This window comes from Castor canadensis, chromosome 2 (genome assembly GCF_047511655.1).
Source record: "Castor canadensis chromosome 2, mCasCan1.hap1v2, whole genome shotgun sequence".
Classification (NCBI taxonomy): Eukaryota; Metazoa; Chordata; class Mammalia; order Rodentia; family Castoridae; genus Castor; species Castor canadensis.
In genome coordinates this window covers 107,888,546-107,907,983 of record NC_133387.1, presented here as the reverse complement: position 1 = coordinate 107,907,983, position 19,438 = coordinate 107,888,546, and the positions used below count along the sequence as shown (strand labels likewise).

Here is a 19,438-nt window from a genome sequence, read left to right as displayed (position 1 = left end):
GTCTTGAGCATTCCTAAGGGTGGGTAAAAACGGGAGATAGGAGAGAAAGAGATGAAGGAAGGAAAGGGATGAAGAGAAGCCCCAGTTGGACAGTTTAGGTAAGGGATTAAAGAAAAAAAAATACTGTAATACACATCATAAGAGATGTTAAAATAGTACTTACAGGCTGCACCTGTTGTCAACTAGGTTTTCTTGTTTGTTTGTCTGATACATTGCTTGGGGATTTGTTTGTTTGTTTTGTTTTCTTTATGTGTGCTGGTCTTGAGCTCCTGGGCTCAAGTGGATTCTAAATCAATTGTTCTTTCCAAGATATTTGGGGTGTGCCTACATAGTTTTTCAAGGTCAGCAGGAATGGGTTGGGGCCAGGATGGTTTCATGTCTGTTTTGTGAGAGGAGAGACTCACATGCAGCTTTCTGTCTGGCAAGTAAGGCCTGCCGGTGATACCCAGCAGGCTAAGGAGCTAAATCTTCCTAAAGCCAACACACTAAGCATCTCTGGATGGCTTATGAGAATGAAATGAGGATAACCAGATGAAGCAGCAGGCGCTGAAGGGGAAGAGAGCTCAAGTTCCACAGATAGTTCTGAGACAGAGGAGGTGCAAAGAACCAACAGAATGAGGGTGGAGGGGCCTGGAGTGGGGCCAGGGCTCCACAGTGGCCCTGGGATTTTCTGTCAGAGTCTAGCACTAGGCTCCAAATAGGCAGAAGACCTGTCTGTGGAGATGATGACCACTGGGTTTGGATGGGTTGTGTCTGAGAAAACAGGGAAACTTCCAAGTGGAGGGGAGCTGGAGAAGAAGGAAATCAGCAGCTGGACAGAGACTGAGGTGACTCCTCTAAGAGGGCCCCTGGAGCTGAAATAAGGGCTGTCATCCCAGCTACCTACAAGCCTTAGATGTGGCACTGTGACATGGAGTCTGTGCAGTGACAAATCTGTCAACCAGGAGGGAGCTAAGAGGATGATGAAGGCAATCCTAGTGCAAATGGCAGCTTCTTCCTAGTCTGGGCAGGGGGTGAGGGGGACTCATTTCTCAATTTCATCCTCATCCTTACCATCTGCCCATCACACTTGGAGTAAGGTATGGGCAATAGCTCTAAGGCTACACCTGAATATAGAACACATTGAACATTTCTCTGTCACTGTGTGCCCAGGATGTGCTAATTGTGGGCTTATGTATTTCAGGCGAGTCTCAGTTTCCACATCAACGAGATCAGGGGTGATTATAGGGTCCTCATCTCTCTTCCAACTCTACTTTTCTAGATTATAGGAAAATGTAAATTCAAAACCACCGCCAATGTATTGGGTTGAGTTGTAGATAGTATTAGGATGGCCTCTAAAAAAATAAATAAATAACAAGTGCAGGTGAGAATGTGGGGAAGTTGGAGTGTCTGTGTATTCCTAGGGCAGAGTATGAAATAGTGCAGCCACTATGGAAAACAATACAGACACTCCTTAAAAAATTAAACACAGAATTACCATAGGATTCAGCAAGTCCCTCTAGGTATACACCCAAAGGAACTTAAAGCAGAGACTTGAATAGGTATTTGTACACCACGCTCAGAGCAGCATTATTCACAATAGACAAAAGGTGGAAGCAACCAAGTGCCCATCAACGAATGAATGGATAATCAAAATGCAGTGAATGTACGACACAGAGTGTTATTCAGACTCAAAAAGGAAGAATATTCTGACATATACTACAACATAGACAAACTCTGAGAACATGATGCTCAGTGAAATAAGTCAGTCCAAGTACTATAGACTGCACTTAGAATAGTTCAGTTCACAGAGACAGGCAGGAGGTGGCCAGAGGCTAGGGGACAAGGGGAAAGAGGAGCTATTGTTTAATGGGAAGCAAGTTTCATTTCTGTAAGAGGAACAAAGTCTTGAAATGGATGGTGGTGATGGATACAGGACAACACCACTGAACTATATATATGCTTAAAAAGGATTAATGTGGTATATTTTACATTGTGAGTTTCTTAGCACAATTTAAAAATTGTACTTAGAATGAAATTTTCATCCTAACAAATTTATCAGTTCAGGATGCTCTGCCCACCCTCACTGTTCTCCTTCTTAGGCAGGCACCCTCTGCCTCTCATGCCCCCCAACCCCACAAGCAACTTGCTTTGCTCAGAGGCTTTTCGGGGAGGAGATAAAGATACAGAGCCAGAGGAGGGTAGAGCTCCTTATGGGATGGGGATGGGACAAGGCAGGGCTCCCAGGACAGGGAGCTCTGCTAGAGGAGACAGGCTGAGTGGAGGGTCAGAAAGCCTTGCCATGGTTCACTTCTGGCTCCTCCAGCAAAAGAGCGTCTACCAGAACTTTGGAGTAGGGTTAATGTTTGCCAAGGCCGTGCACATGGGCAGGCTGCCCCTAAGACAGATCAAGTGGCTCCTCCTCCCAGCTTGGTGCCTGCAGGTGTGGCTTCTCTGAAGGTAAACTCTGGCCTCCACAGAATATGGTCTCAGTGAAATAGAAAATCCATGGCTTCTTCCACCTGTAAGTGGCTTGGCTTGGCCCAGCAGAGAACCACTGTTCTCTGTGGTTCTCACAAGTCATCTTCACTCAGTTGGGAACAATCATGAGCATTACCAAGCAGGTGACACTTTTCTAACATATGCACAGACATCCTGCTGCTAAGTCTAATTGAGATTTAGAAGCACATAGCAGTTTAGAAAGACCACAAGTCTGAGGAAGCCCTTGGAGCTAGAACCTCATCTGGTTCCTTGTGGCAGGCCCATGGTAGGTAGCTAATGCCAAGCTGGCCCAGAAATGAGGCCTTCCTTCCTTTCCTCTTCACCTCAGCAGGGAGCAGGGCCAGGTTTCAAAGATTTTCAGGGATGAATCATCAAGCACACAACCAAAATTCCTTGTGGGCCCTCTAGGTTAAAAAGCTGGGTGTGCCCTGGCAGGAACTATGTATAAAATGAAAAGTATAAATAAAAACATTTCTGGCATTTCAAAGGTCATCAGTCATAGCTCCAAATAATGCTAGCTTAAAACCATCACACATCCACCAAGTTTCTGGGCAATGCTTGCTAATTCTCACCTCAACCGGGTAGCTCCCTGCTGGGTTTAATTCTGAGAATTTTCAATGTGCAGCAGAATGCTGGAGATCTGCTCCCTGAAAGTCAGAGAATCAAAGAAGACATGGGCTAGATGGCTCAGTGAATGCAAATCTCAGGTTTGGGGTGCAGGCAGCTGAATTAGAATCAAAATCTGCCGGCTACAGCAGGTGCCCCAGCTAGTCGGGAAAAGCCCGGGGCACCCAGATACTGCAGAATGAACAAGGAAAATTTACACTCCCAACACTCCCAGATCAGAATCCAAAAGGCCTCTGCTTTGTGGTTTTTCTGTCTCACCAGGTGGAGACATCAGCTGGGGACACGAAGGCATAACATTTTGTATCATCCAAGAACAGTGGACAATGAGGCCAATGGTCTGCTAACACCAGCTTCTCTAATTATGTGCCACATGATTTGTGCAACCCATGGTGCCTACTCTGGCTGGCAGCTGCAGAATAGCACCTGCTCACAGGGAATTTCAGAGAGAACCAAGCACACCCATCCCCTCCTAGTAGCCATTCCATGCAGCAAGCCTGGCTTCACGGTCTGTTCATCTGCAGGCAGAAAGAAGGGAGTCACTTTTCTCTCCTGGAGGTAACACTGTTTGCTTCATTCCAGGAGGTACACAAGCTGCCTCTGAGTTTGGTTTGGCTGTTCATTACCAACCACAGTTCTAAGAGAACTGGGATCATGGCTTTCTTGTTTATTGCTAACAAGCAAAATGCTGGGCCCAGAAAAGGTAGTTCAGAAATGACTGAGTAGAGGAGCGGCTGTGGGGCCATGAATTCCCTGTGACCAGATGTCCCATCACTGTCTGACTTTGGACAGATGATGTCCAGAAACCGATACACACAGGAGAGTCAAGCACTACTGAGGGCATCGGGCACTGAACCCCTCATCTCTGACATTCACCTGCTCTCCAGCTTTTATTTTATGAATGGTTATGAGCCAGTTTTCATGCCAAACACTTACATCTTCACATCAACTTCATATGACAAGTTTAGTCTCTCCATTCTGCAGATGAGATGATGAAGAATCCAAAAACCAAGCAACTTTCTTCCAAACACACTTCTAGAAAGATGGGAATTCAAACCGTGTTTCTGAGCCTAGGACAGATACTCCTCTAGCCATTATGCACCACTGCCTTTTTAAGTACTTCTTGAAACCAAAAGACCCTGGGGTAAACTAACAAGCTAACACAGAAATCCATGTATCAGAATGTTTGTGTCCTGCATCAGCACCTGTTAGGGGAGTGATGGGGTAAGAGGGCATTCTTTGGCAAGGTTTCTAGCACACAATCAGGACATACACCCTCTTCTCTGATGTGGAGTCTTAGAAAATAGAATTAGTTCCCTGAGAACTTTATTCATTGTTAAGGTTCCACATGGTCAGACAAAGTCTCAGGGACTGTATTCCAACTGCCTTGGGAAATGCAGGGAGAGGTAGAGTGACAGGAGGATGGGAGGACATATCCTGGGTGATGTCAGGCAGGTGGCAGAGATGCGACAGGCCCAGGTCAGTCCTGAAGGCTTTTCAATGCCCATAGGGCCAACAGCTCCTCTGAACATGTTCTAAGCCATGGACCTCCTCACCACCTAAGATGCACCAAGTCTTCTTCGCATATACATGATTTCTGCAAACCATGCAGAAGAACAGGAAACCCAGGATAAGAATTCCTGTAACACCTTCTGTCTGAGCTCAGCACCAACTGAGCTCAGGGCAATGTTCCTTCTAAGAACTCTTTCTAATGAAGAAGGGCAATCAGGGAAATTCTCCCAAAGCTTTATCCCACTGTCTTTGCCATTAAAAACAAAACTTAAAACAAGAGAAACACATTCAACAGAAGATCTAAATAAGTAAGGATTAGGACATGTGTCTATGAAAGAGGCAGACTAAGTGGCCACAGTCAAACTGCAGTTTGCAGGACAGATAATAAATCCCACACTGACTCAGGAAACCAGGAACATAGCTTTACCCATAAAACACCACATCTCAGGACAACAGCAGGGCATATCTTTTGGAAGTCTGCTCCAGGACACCCTCTTAGAGTTGCAAACCATCCAGCAAGTCCAGTTCTATGCCTAGGAACTCCTGAGCCATACATTCTCTGGCAGGGGGCCTCATCTGGACAGCTACCATATTTGCAAGCCTGTTTCTCCAAAAGCTGACAACAGGGAGATGTTGGGGGGTGGGGGTTCCAGTGGGGTTTGCATGAGGATTAAATGAGAGGATACCATGATGTTTCTTGCATGGTGCTGGGACACAGGCAGTGCTCAATGACTGGTGGTACCTCACTGCAATTACTGTGATTAGCAGATTTACTTTTGGGGATTAAAAAGAGAAAATCTTATCTCTGTAAGGACAAAGTAGAAGCTGCCTCCTCAAGATGCCCAATAAAAGCCCATTTATGTTGCAAATGCATGGAAAACTGACTAAGAAACCCTACTCACAATAGAATTTCACAGTTTTGACCTGAGGGGAGGGGAAGCTCTCAGTAATTCCACATAAAAAGATTAGCTTTCTAGATAGGATTCTCTAAGACATAATAACAGAAGCTATCCATAACCCTCACCAAACCCTAAACTCCAGGGCCTATATATGTGGGAACACTGCTATCTTAGCACACATCAAGGAAATATTCAAAGAGGAACATTTGAGAGCTGAGTCCCACAGCTATTACCCAACTCCCAGTGAGTTAAGAAAGGTGTGGATAACTTAGCTATCTGCAAAGGCTCCACCCTGGGGCTGAGCAGCACAGTCCCTGCTCTAAAGGATTGGATAAAAACTGTCGTATAGTATAGAAAAAGGATATCTTCTTACAAAATACAGGCAGTGACAATTTACTGAGGCTTTAGCATTGCAAATGAGATGAAATAAATCAGAGGATAAAACTTACTGATTTCCAAACCACCAGGCAATGTCTGCATACATCACAAGCCGTCCTGTGGCCTGACCTGGAGTGGGCTTGCTTGGTCTTCTTCTACCGTAGCCAGCACAGTCCTCAGAGGTAAAGGAGAAGCATAAGCTCACTGCCTGCCCTGGTGGAAGAGCGAAGCCTCTGAGCGGCCCCAGCCCGTGACTTATTCATGAGTGGCATCTGATGCAGTGCTTCCCTGGAGCTGGTGGCCTGCACAGGCGGGGCAGCTGCTGCTCCCTGTGCTCCCAGCAGCAAACTCACAAGTCATTTTGCAGAATGGTAGTGAGGGAATTGTTCTCTAAACCCGGAGAATGAAAAGAAGAAAGCATGAGTTACTGTGGGAAGAGCAGAGCCTATCTGGAATGAGGATGTCTGGCAGCAACGCTGCTTCTTCCTCCTGACATGTGGTCAACACCTTCTTGGATGAAGCTGACTGGTGTGGGAGTGGAGGCGTTCTCCTGGGAAGAAAGCCTAATTATTCTCAGAGAGAACTGTTTTATTTTTTTCTTTGTAGCCAATCTTTATGTGACTGTGGTTTTTCAACTTGAAAGATATATTTGGTTCTACCAAACAGCACCATCCCAGGACCACAAAGATGGGATGGAGGGACCTGGCTATCCCCTCAGGCTCATCCCAACCTTTGACCACTACCATCTTCTGTGTTTAGGCTGCAGTGTCACTGGATCAACCACATAACCTGGCCAGCAGTCCCAGAGTTCAGGGCCACCTCTCCCTCACCATGGGAAATTACAGGCTGTGCCCACCAGCTGTCCCCAGTAAGACACCCACCTCCTCCAACCTTCCTCACTACATAGAGACTGCACCACCCCCAATACCACCTGGCTCCATATCCCCCAGAGACTTCACAGTCTGCTGAATTTTAGGCCCTAATGATGCCCAACAAAGAGCTCTCCATGCAGCCTTGCTCCCTGCATCTCATTGCTGTATCTCTGCCAAGGCTTCATTATCTGTCCAGGACAGAGTCTAAAATATTTGCCCAATTTCTGCTGGGCTCTTTGACCATTCATAATCACATCCCATGAAAATACCAGAAATGTTATGTGTGCATTCACTGATTAAGGTATTAAAGTATATAATTGCAAAACCCACCAGGAAAAAATTATACAACATGTAACTATGGAAAAGACAAACAGTACACAACAGGAATAGGAGCAAATAAATATAAACAACAAATAGTTCTTGAATATGCCAGCATGCTAATCTACAAACACTAATTATGATTTAATTTAATGATTTCATCACTTTCTCGGGGACATAACATTTTTCTAATTATTTATGGCTACTACTCTTTGGTTTTGTGTCAGCATCATAGGAGACAATGCTGGCTAAATTGGCACTGATTTCAGCTCCAAAGTCCCATGACAAAATCTACAGTTTTCCTCCAGGTCTTCTACGAGAACTGGCAAAGGGGGAAAAAAAGTCAATTCATGTACTGTCACAGGCAGAACAGAAATGCCACACCTAGCAGGCAAGAACATATTAAGGATAGTCGTTTGCTTTTGACAAATCACACAATGTGTGTTTTTTTCCTCCAGTGGGAAAAAAAGAAACAGAGCTAGATTAAATTCCTTTTAGCAAAGTGTAAAAAAAAGAACCAAGTGAGTACGACTCCTCAGATAAAAACTGCAGAGGCAGGAGTTAACTAGGATGCTGTATACTCTGAAATGCATCACGCCTGCTCACCGATAAGGCTGCTCTATTTCTATTTACTTTTGTACATAACTGAAAAGCAGTGAAATCTGACTAGCCAGTTTTCCACAAAGCCAGTAACTGATAGGAACATTGCAGAACTGGGAGATTTTCTCAGAAAAATGAACCCAACTCCCTTTCCCTGGGGCCATGGACTCACGTAACATTGTGACTCAGAGAAATGTCTGTCCATGAGAGATGCCCCATGCTGAGGTCTTGGGGATGTTGATTTTTGGACAGTTGACTTCACTACCATCCTTTATACAAATGTGTAGTGTATTTGCTTATAAACAGCTATACCATGTACTTACTACCTCAAAGGTAATCACCTCACAATCTTATTTCTTCATCTGTTAATACACAACTTCCACTGCCTAAAATAAACAGAAACAGCAAGTTTTTGAGGATGATGTTATTCTAAAACCCAAGATAACCATCAGCAAAAATAGCAGAGAGCCAGAAAGACATGAAGACAGGGGCAGGGACAGCAGCTTGGAGTTGGCCTGTTTCCATATGGATGTTTTCTGAACTAAGAGCTGAGTGTTGGGTGCCTTTAATTCTCTGTTGAAAATATGACACTTGATAACCTCGTTGTGACTATTTCTCAAAATAGGGCCTGGGCCTCCCAGAAGATGCCTGGGCTGGTGAAACCTGAGCTAAGCAGTCAACAGGTTTTGCAGAAGCAGCCAGCAACAGCCTCTCCCAAATCTGTCTGCCTCAGACCTGACCTGCTGCCATGTGCCTGCAGAGCACAAAGCTGCCCACCAAAGCCAGGCCCAGGACTTGGGCTCACCCCACTCACTTCCCAGATGACACCAGCAGCAAGAAATCTAAACACTGAACACTGACTTTGGGAAAGAAAGCTAGGAAACACCAGGCTGGATTACCAAGGGCACACCTGCAGTGCTCATGTCCTGAGCAATTGCTTGAGCACTAGACGTGGGCCCTGCGGCATTGAGTCTCCTGGGTCTGTTACTTTTTGGAAAGAAAGATGAAAGGAGAGGAGGAGAGGAGAGGGGAGGAAAGGAGAAAAGAAGGAAGACAGAAAAGATTGGGCTATATCTTCCAGACTGACACACTCTAAAAACTCCCCTCCCTACATGTTTCTGGAGATCCTACGGGAGATTTTACAGACTTCAAAAAGTTCCTGATTATTCTTATGACTGTCTCAAACCTCAGTTTGACATGCATTTCCAGTCTTCACCATTTCTTTAAGTAAGATGGTCCAATCTGTCTATAGCCCAAGAAAAACACATTATTCTTGTCCTGAGCCTGCAATTTTCTAAGTTACCTCCTCTAAGTTTCATATCACAATCTCCAGATTTTGCAGACCAGTTGTTGGTTCCCTGCTGTATTCATATATTTCTTCATCTCGCTCAGGCACACTAGGTGTTAGACTTGCTACTCTGTGCAAGCACCTGCAGAAGGCTTTGCATAATGTCCCTAAGTAAGCCCAGCCACCTTATGTTCCCTTCCTACCTCCAAAACACTGAACTTGGACCCTTCCTCTAATCACCAGCAATCCATACAACCACATAAACAAGTTGTGGTGAGAACGTTTTCAAGAACTTTTGTTACAACTCTGTGGTTTCCAGGGAATGACATCATCTCAACCGGAAGCTAAACTCTTGAAACCCTTAACCAAGTGAAGCCTTCCCTTCATCCACCACCCAGGATTTCATGCTGGCTGCGCAACTCACCCATCCCCAGGTAGATGTTCATTTGGAGAGGCCTGAAGATTAAACAGTCTTGGGGAATCCTCTTGAAAAGAAGGAACACAAAAGCACAAAACACAAAGAAAACTTGAGGATGTGAAGGCGAATTTCCTGTGACATCTGTCACCCCACTGATTACCAGGGTTGATTCAGCTGATCTGACTAGCTAGGTGAGTGTATCCCTCTACCAATCCATGTGTGTCCCTCCTGAAACAGCATCTTCACTCAAAGAGGACAACCTTGCCCAATAGAGGCGGACCGTTCCCCTGCTAGAACCTCCAAATGAGTTCTCAAAATGGAAGTCAGGCCACAGACTTACCTAACCATGGAGAGAGGGCAGGAACTTTTTAGCTTCAATAAAGGTGCACACCACCATTGCTACCCATCTACCCTCCACTTTTCTCCTGCACACCTACTAGCCCACAATGGCCTTCACCCAGCCCCTACCCAGCCTCACCTTCTACCTTCTACTCCTCCTGAAGGCAAAGCATTTCAGACTGCTGAACCAAAAGGCCATTTGGTTCCTTTCTTGTGATGGAAAAACTTAGCAGAAATTCTGACATTTCCTTTACTGGGAACTGTTTTATGTTTCAAACAAGCTCCTCCCCCTATGTAAGCATGGGCCTAGTCTCACTCAGTTTGCCCTTCAAGAATGAGGGAAACTAATGCTTTACTGAGACTCAAAGATACCAAAGTACCAGGCCTTTTCTGGCAACCCAGCTGGGTACTGCCATCACACTAAACAAGAGGGAAAACTGAGGCTAAGAATACTCACAATGAGTGGTGAGAAGATCTGAAGATAAGGAAACTCAGTTTCTGTCTGCAAGTTGCTTAAAACAGAATGAGAGATTCACATGCAGAGATGCTAGACAGAGGAGTGGGAGATTTTCTGAGGCACGCAAGAGACAATTAATTCTTCCAGAGTGAAGATGCAGGAAAGCCAGACAGAAGAAAGACCTGGGGGAGAGGCTAGAGCCAGTTGATCCAAGGATGAGGAGAGGAGCCACCTCCAGGGAGCACAAGTATCTGGGCTCAGTGTGTGTTTGTGTGGGCACTTCCCTTCCATTCTGGTGAACAAGGTTTGGAAAGAACTCAGGGATGTGTCTGTCCCTTTCTGAATGAAACATCTATGATTGACAGCTTACACAAACCAGATTCACACTCAAAGTTCTTTACGTAAACTTAAATTCAAGGTAATACTGAAAGAGGGAGTGCTGAGTGGCAGTGACTGGGGTTGGCATCCTGTGCCTACTACTCAATAGCAGGCCCTCTACAGCTTGGGTCCTTCACCTGCAAAGAGGAATTAAAGCTCCTACTGCCCAGGTGAAACGCAGGGTATAGTGTGGTCCAGAACATCTAGTACAGAGATGCTCTCAACAAGCAAAGTGTTTGTGCAATGAATGCAACAAGAGCATTCTAAACCCACCTTGCCATTCCCACCCTACCACTCTTAGCAGCCACCCCACCACACACAGAGTTAGTACAGATTCAGGTGGCAATGGCCTGACCGCTTCACCTCTGAGCTTACCAGGACCATGCTGGAAACCACTGGGTTTTGTTCCACAGGTTCTGGTTCCAGTCACATGTAGTTGGTCTGAGAAAAGCTCAAGGAATATTCCTTTCCTTGAGGTTAAACTCTGACAGTTCCTATTTCTGGCTGTTTGCTACTTTCCAATCACAATGGAAATAAACGATGAAGCAAAATGATGCTCAGCTTAGTGCCTGGCCCAGGGAAGCCCTTAATCCTCATCAACACAGTGATCCCCTACCCCAGTCCAGAATCTGCCACCTGTCTCCAGTAGCCTCATTCATTTTTTACTTAGCAGTCATAGACATAATTTGTAACTCTTTTAACAGCTCCTAAACAAAGTTAAAATAACCTTGTTCAGCTTCTTGCAACATACTAAGAAAAACAAAGATTAAGCCAATCCTGCAAAGAACTTCTCTACATCCTTCTAACAATTTGGATAAAGACAACACTTCTGCTTCCCATGTTCAACAGTCCATGGGAATTCTACAACAGTCACTTCAACATGTACACGGCAAAAATGCTGGAAAAGTTCAAGTCAGATGTAACAGTACATTCATTCGTCAGTAGTGGGACATCTTGGCTGTTGCCATAACTTGGCTATTGTGAATAGTGCTGCAATAAACATGAGTGTGCAGGTGCCTCTGGAGTAACCTGTGTCACAGTCTTTTAGGTATATCCCCAAGAGTGGTATTGCTGGATCATATGGTAGGTCAATGTTTAGCTTTTTAAGTAGCCTCCAAATTTTTTTCCAGAGTGGTTGTTCTAGACGAATGGATCAAGAAAATGTGGTATTTATACACAATGGAATTTTATGCAGCCATGAAGAAGAACGAAATGTTATCATTTGCTGGTAAATGGATGGAATTGGAGAACATCATTCTGAGTGAGGTTAGCCTGGCCCAAAAGACCAAAAATCATATGTTCTCCCTCATATGCGGACATTAGATCAAGGGCAAACACAACAAGGGAAGTGGACTTTGATCACATGATAAAGCGAGAGCACACAAGGGAGGTATGAGGATAGGTAAGACACCTAAAAAATTAGCTAGCATTTGTTGCCCTTAACACAGAGAAACTAAAGCAGATACCTTAAAAGCAACTGAGGCCAATACGCGAAGGGGACCAGGAACTAGAGAAAAGGTTAGATCAAAAAGAATTAACCTAGAAGGTAACACACATGCACAGGAAATCAATGTGAGTCAACTCCCTGTATAGCTATCCTTATATCAACTAGCAAAAACCCTTGTTTCTTCCTATTATTGCTTATATTCTCTCTTCAACAAAATTAGAGATAAGGGCAAAATAGTTTCTGCCAGGTATCGAGGGGGTAGAGGGGAGAGGGAGGGGGCGGAGTGGGTGGTAAGGGAGGGGATGGGGGAAGGGGGGAGAAATGACCCAAGCATTGTATGCACATATGAATAAAATAAAAATTAAAAAAAAAGATGAAAGGATTTTGTGGGCTTTAAAAAAAAAAGAGATGTAACAGTAGAACTCTTAGGCTTACTGATCTCAATACACATAAAGAGTATGCATGTCAATTAAGTCCCTTTAGTCAGTTTTTAATAAAATATAAAACAGAATATGATATAGTAAAAAAAATTATGCACACAGTCCTGCCAATAGCTTTTGAAGTCTTAATGTAGCATTAAAAAAAAAAAAAACAGAAGTATTGTCATTTGTTCTCCTTTCTAGTATGCCTTGGGGCCATATGATCTTACACTCATTTTAAAAAGAAAAAAAATACTCACTGTAAGAGCTACCTCTAATTCAGAAACATCAATGTGTTAATAATGAAAATGAAAGATGGATTGGAATAGAGCAATATAATAAAGCGACATTTGGATGGTATTTCAGACATGACCAGGCCCCCAAAAGACATGACAGGATTTCAATCATTGAAGTTCATCTACTCTCTGAGAGCTGTGAGTTCTCTACTGACACCCAGCATCTAGCCCAGGAATTAATGGTCATGTCGTGGGTGGCTTTGGTCACATCCTTACACCCTACCAGGGTCGTACCCTTCCATCACATTCCCTTCAGGTAACTAAGGGGAATGAAGAGAGAAACAAACTCCATTCAAGCCTGATGGCTGATGGTGACCCAAAGAACAGTGGAGGACCAAGTCACCTTGAGAGTATCCCCTCCTCCCAGTCACCTCTACTATGCTGGCTTGGTTTTAGCGTGGTAGAGTTGGTCATCTGAAAATATGGAAGTGTTTATGCATCTTGAAATTTGGAAGCAGTATCACTACTCTCACAAGTGGTTGAGTTAGGGGCAGTAAGATGCTTTTCTCTAGAAAAAGGACAGCTGGAGAAGTCTTTGCTCCTTTTCCTCAGTTCTTCACTTCACCCCCACATACCCAAGCTGGGTCCCGTGAGGCCCAAGCCTGGATAGGTTTTTTTTTAAATGAAGCCCTAGGTAAGTACAAGAGCAGAGTTCCCACTTTTCCTGCCAAAGCCCCTACCCAGAGTGTCAGAGCAGCATCCTGGGAAGATAAGCTATGACCTTCTGTGAGTGATTCCTTGTTTGCCAGCTCTGACAAGAACACATCCATCTGCCTCAGTCATCCAGAACCTCTTTTTACCCTTAAATAAAAATCATTTTCTTTTCTTCTCATTTTTTATGAGAGCAGGACATGAGCAAAAGCTGGACCCCAGCAGGTAGGACACATGCACCATGAGGGTCCTCGGGCAGGACACTGTCACCCCAGAGTATCACTCAGAGAGGGGAATGGGCATGGAAGCCACCCATGTATGGTGATACTGAACAGCTATTTCTTTACAAAATGACAATGTAGGGTTGTGTGAGTCACCTTTCCGTTGTTATGACAAATACCTGAGATAAACAACTTAAAGGAAGAAGAGGATTATTTTGGGTTCATGATTCCAGATGTTTCCATCCATGGTTGCTTGACCCTATTGCTTGGGGCCTGTGTCAGCACAGTCCCACATGGTGGGAACATGTCAGGGAAGAGACTGCTCACTACATAGCAGTTGGAAAGTAGAGAAAGAAAGGGAGAAGGGGGCTGGTGGGAGGTGCCCTTTAAGGGCACACCCCCAATGGATATCTCACATTATTGAAGGGTGATGCTCCACTTTTGTTTTACTCGTCATAAATGTCCACATCCATGTCAAACTACACTCACTCATTAATGCAACCACAGAGTGATTGTGGATTTGAGAACTCGGAGCAAATTCACCAAAGCAACTGTGGTTATCAACTGACTTTAGGGACTTATGTTAGAGTATTGAATATTTTATTATGACTCTGAATTATATGCTATACATTGTTTACTAAGTAAAATTTATAATTAAACTACCATGTCTCCAAAAGCTGGTTGTGAAACACTTAACTGGCATACTACTGCCCTATACCATGGGTCCTAATGGCTGCCCATGAGGAATGGGCCTTGCTGCTCAGCACTCTCCCAGAAAAGCACCTGGCAAGCACCTGGAGGCTGTTCAGGTTGAATATGAAAATGAACAAATGACTGAGCAAGTGCATCACAATTCTCCTTGATCCCTGGAGCCTCCCCACCTCGTGTCTTTCAGGCACCACTATGGAGAACTAAATCCAGTCATGAACGTACTACTTTAAAACATCCCGATGAATTCCCAACACCTTCATTCAATAAAGAAAGAAGTAGTTTACATGAAGTTTTAAAAATTGTTCTTTCAGTTGGTACTTACTATGTATTTATAAGTTGAGCAGCCTGGTCCAAACAGCTGAAATTCAAAATGCTCTAAAATTTGAAACTATTTGAGAATGAATGTGACACCATCACGCACTGATCTCATGTAACAGATCACAAAGTGCAGACACATTAGAATACTGTATAAATTACTATATTTATGTATGCTTTGTGCATAAGGTATCTATGACACAGGAATGAATTTTGTGTTTAGACTTGGGACTCCATCTCCAAATTATATTATTAAGCATATGCAAATATTCCCAAAAAAACTGAAGATACTTTTGGTCTTAAGCATTTCAGATAAGGGATACTCAACCTGTTATTTGACACCTAAAAATATTTTGCGCATATTACTTCAGGCAGAAAATCTACATTTAAATACATTTTAGAACATAAATGAACAAAATGCTAGGTACTCAGGGCACCCCCAGGTACTCAGAGCAGGACAGAGGTAAATGTATTTAGGAGTCCTGTGCCCTTCCAAGAGGCAGATCCTTTGAGAAACGCAGTTTCTCAGCTTGGCATCCACAGTTACTGATTCACTGACTGGGGGGAAGCTCATGTAGAGTGCCTGCCTAGCATGCATGAGGCTCAGGGTCCAAACCCACTAATACAAAAATACATATTAATATATACATACGTACATGATTACTGACTCACATTCTAAGTGAATGGCTTCTGCTTAAAAGGCAGTGGAAGAAGCTAACCTCTGATTTTAAAAATAGTAAAGCATAAAAATCACCATAATTAGGTAAGCGGTGTTTGTCAGGTTATACCAGAAAAACAAAAATATATGAGGAGGAAAGAAAGAAACTGGTTAAATACGCTGGCAGCCATGCACTGCCATGTATAAATAGTTCCTTGTTCACCACATGTTTACAAAGGTAATAAAGTGCTTTGAAGACTCTGTGTTCTCATTCTCCAACTTCCTGCAAGCAAGGTCCTCCCTGGGAAGAAGTTCTGTGGGTTTTTCAGGGATTAACTACCTCCCATGGGATTCCACAGGCTGCTCTGGCCAGATTCATCTCATCTCCATGTTGAACAGTATAAAGAAAATGCCAGAAAGTTCTAGAGGGTTGGCCAGTGACCTCCTCTGTACCTCTAATTCTTCACCCATAAAATAAGTCCATGACCTATGGAGTTACCTACTTACTTCTATTTATTTTTATGGTCTTAATTCATAAGATCCACAAACAAGCAAATAGAAAATGTTTCCTTGGGAATGGAACATTGCTAGAGACCACTTCCAGGACCTACGACTACCACATTTTGTAGATGCTGGTGATTAAATTTCATGTCACTGTGCACACAGTTGACACTCTATTGCCTGTTCTGGGCTGCCTGGGTTCACATGACTGCTCCAGGGAAGCCTCTTGACCCTGGCATGGGGAGGTGCTTCCTCCCCAGTGGGCTTCTCAGATGCCAACATTAGTATCTCCACGTGGACTTGTTTATACAACCAGGCACCCAGCACAAAGGAAAACCCTGAGTAAATGCTGCAAATGGGAGTCCAGGCCCCAAAGAACAGGCCTGAGTGCTCCCCAGGATGCAGCCCCCAGGGATGGAAAGATTAGAGACAAGGGGCATACGTGTTTTTGCACTACTTGTGTTGAACGCTAGGCCTTGTGCATGCTAGGCAAGCACTCTACTAGTGAGCCTTCCCTCCAGAGTGAATAAGTAACTGTAGATGCCAGCTTCCTATGCTCAACAAGTCCAGGTAGAGGATGCTACTTGGATAAATAAGCAATTCTTTCCTTCCATACCTCAAGGACAAATGAGCAAATCACACACAGAGGTAAAACACAGAGTGTGAAGGTGAACTGAGGTGCAGAGATAGAAGATCTACTCTGGAAGCCACTCCAGGAGATGGAAATGAATTTGTCACTGTGGTGTATTGGCTTTGTAAGGCTATGGAGAGATGGAGATGGGATCAGGAGCTCACTGCTTGGTGTGACTCTCCGTTCCCTCCTTCTGTGCCCATCACCTCCCTTCTCTGTGCTTCAGGCTTCCAGTGTTGGAACAGGTGTGAGAGTAAAGTTGCCTTACTCATGAGTGGTGAGCATTACAGACACCCAGACTATGGAAACTCCATATGGACATCAGCAGCTATTACAGAATCTGCTGGACATTTTAAACAATATATTCAACAAAGAACATATCATTTAGGGATTTAAACAATATACAAATAAATAAGGTTTAAAAAAAGAAAAAAAAAACACTAAATGTTCATTCCCACTGCCCCACTCCATTTGCTCAGAAATAACCAATGATTTTTGTTTTTGTTTTTGTGTTTTGCCCATGCAGACTTTTCCCTTGAATTATGTGAGCTTACGAAGGGCATTTTTTCCCATTCATGAAGTCTAGTATGCATTAAAACACACCAAATGAGAGGGATACTGAACAGTCTTTCTGAGTTGCCAGAGCTGGGCCCAGAGTACCCAGCAAGAAGGGAAAAGGTCCGGGCAGAAGAGAATAATAACCAGACACTAATAGTCCCTCCCAAGCCTCCTTCCTGGGAGGAGCTGCACATTTCAAAACTGAGCCTTTGGCTACTAGAGAAGCCCAAAAAATTACAGTTTTTGTGTGTACAGGATAGACTAGCTTTGCCCAAAAGCAAATTGTAGAATTTTCACCATATAGTGCTCTCTGATTTCTCAACAGGAGGGCTGTCTTTGGACATCACCTCATTTGCTGTATAGCAAAGGAATGCCTGGCCCTATGAATAAAGGAACTGTCCCCCCTCTCCTGAATTAGTGAAGTGAACCACCAGTTCACTCACCCTATGGGATCTCTTGTGTTCCTAGTACCCTGAGTAGGTCAAGCCCAGCCAGACACAAGCCCAGGGTGTTGAAGGATGTGGTTCTGTCATCATCCCTGAGTATTGTCCTTGCTCCCTGCTCCCCAAAGGCCAACAATTCAGAGACATGGCCTTTAATTCAAGATAGGAATGAGGAGAATTGATTAACAAACCTTTAAAACCATGTCAACCTGGTTTTCTTCAAATAACACTCACTGCTTTTGATAGGTAATACCAGTTGTATCACTGTTGAACAGAGAGAATCGCAACTTTTTATAAAATGCATGAGGATGTTGATACGGTTTATATTGTATGTGAATCCATTTGGAAAAAAATACATATATATATATATAGGAAAAATTGGAAAATATATATATATATTTCAGTCACTTTGGCTTTGACCTGGCTTGCAGCCCATGAAGGCTGTCCTCCCAGGAATGGCAGAGTGTGCTGCCAGGTGTCTTAACCCACATGATAAAGGGACATGGTGAGATCTCACCCTCCCCTCACTCTCTACTTCCTTTCCATCGCTTTGTTACATTTCCTGATGGGTGAGCTAAAAAGACTTCAGGATTTCTGAATGGTACATCCCATCAATGGAATGTGATAGCTACTGAAATTTTAATTATGAAGACTGCATGGTAACACAGGATGCTTAAAATTAAAATGGAAAAGTATAGTTCATTTAAACTATGCTTAATATGTGCATATGAAAGAGAAACAGAAGCGAATGAATAAAAACAGTGATTCAAGAGGGATGAGATTATAGATGATTATTCTTCTTTACTTTATAAACTTTCCATAACTTCATTTTATTCTTCCAATTAAAAATAAGCCAACATGCAATTCTGCATTTATCTGCAAAGACACTTCAGGAATTTTGGTGACTAGTCCAACTCCAGTGCATCCATTTCAAGTGATACAACTCAGACATAAAAAGGAAAAAGCTTGACAACATGGATGGACCTCAATGACACTACATGAGTTTAAAAAAAAAAATCTCGCAAGGTCACACAGGGCTGGTCACATGTGGCTCAGTGGTAGAAGGCTTCCTAGCATGTGTGAGGCCTAGGGTTTCATCCCCAGCCCTGGGAGAAACAAAAAGTCACTCACCTTCCACTTATATAAAATCTTTGAAATGATCAAAATTACTGTGATTGTGATCGTAGGGGTAAGGGACATTGGGAGGAGGGAGAGAGTGACTAGAAAGGGTGGAAGGAGGTCTCAGGTGAAGTAGCATGTAGCCTTGCAGTCATACCAACATTACCTTCTTGGTTTTGTCTTATGGTTCTGTACTGTGCAGCCACTGGGGTACAGGGCGAGGTACACAAGACCTCTGTACCAACCTTTCAACTTCCCACTAACCTTCAAAAATTCAAAGCTAAAAAGGAAAGGCTAAAGAAAAATCACTTTGTGAAAATGCTTCTGTCCTGCCAACAAGGTGCTCATGTGTACCCTCCCCTCTCTCACTGCTCTCTGCACTCATTTGTGAGCCAGCCTCCTCCTACCCTGCTCCAGAACAACATCCTGTACAAACCCGTCCTGATATCTAAAAGAGCAAACAGGAAACACAGAAAGAGCTTCATACCAAGGAGAGTCTACAAGTTTTCTTGCATATTTCCACACTAGCATTCCCCTGTGTGCACAGCTGCAGTTTTTACTAGCTGTCTTCTTTCCAACACAACTGCCATCCTTCACTAAGATGGAAGAGAGGAAGCAGTCAGTCAGGTACTCATGCAGGACCGATTCCAAAACTCACACAGGTACCAAAATTCACAGATGCTCAAGTCCCTCATTTAAGATGGTCTAGAATTTGCATAGAACCTAATAACAACAAGAAAAGATTTCTGTACATGGTCAGTACAGACACAATTTCAATCTGTGACTACATTGTTTTCAGACATGTTCAGATTACACACTTTCTTTACCAAGCTGTGGTAAGAGCTATGAAACAGTCACTCACATTTTCCAGATTTCTTTTGGAAATTCCATCTTCTGGCATAGA

At 43.7% G+C, this 19,438-nt stretch overlaps 1 protein-coding gene across 9 annotated transcripts in view; it reads right to left on the bottom strand.

Moving 5' to 3' along the window:
* Window positions 1–19,438, bottom strand: part of Cobl (cordon-bleu WH2 repeat protein) — a 247,872-nt gene that overhangs the window by 183,233 nt on the left and 45,201 nt on the right. The window contains exon 2 of one of the 9 annotated variants that reach the window (XM_074065488.1): window positions 5,966–6,284. The exons of 7 other annotated variants lie outside the window; for them this stretch is intronic. In XM_074065488.1, the coding sequence (XP_073921589.1) occupies window positions 5,966–6,000 (35 nt within the window). In that variant the 5' untranslated portion in view covers window positions 6,001–6,284. The remainder of the gene's footprint in view (window positions 1–5,965; window positions 6,285–19,438) is intronic. One more of the 9 variants, XM_074065489.1, reaches the window with a different exon arrangement.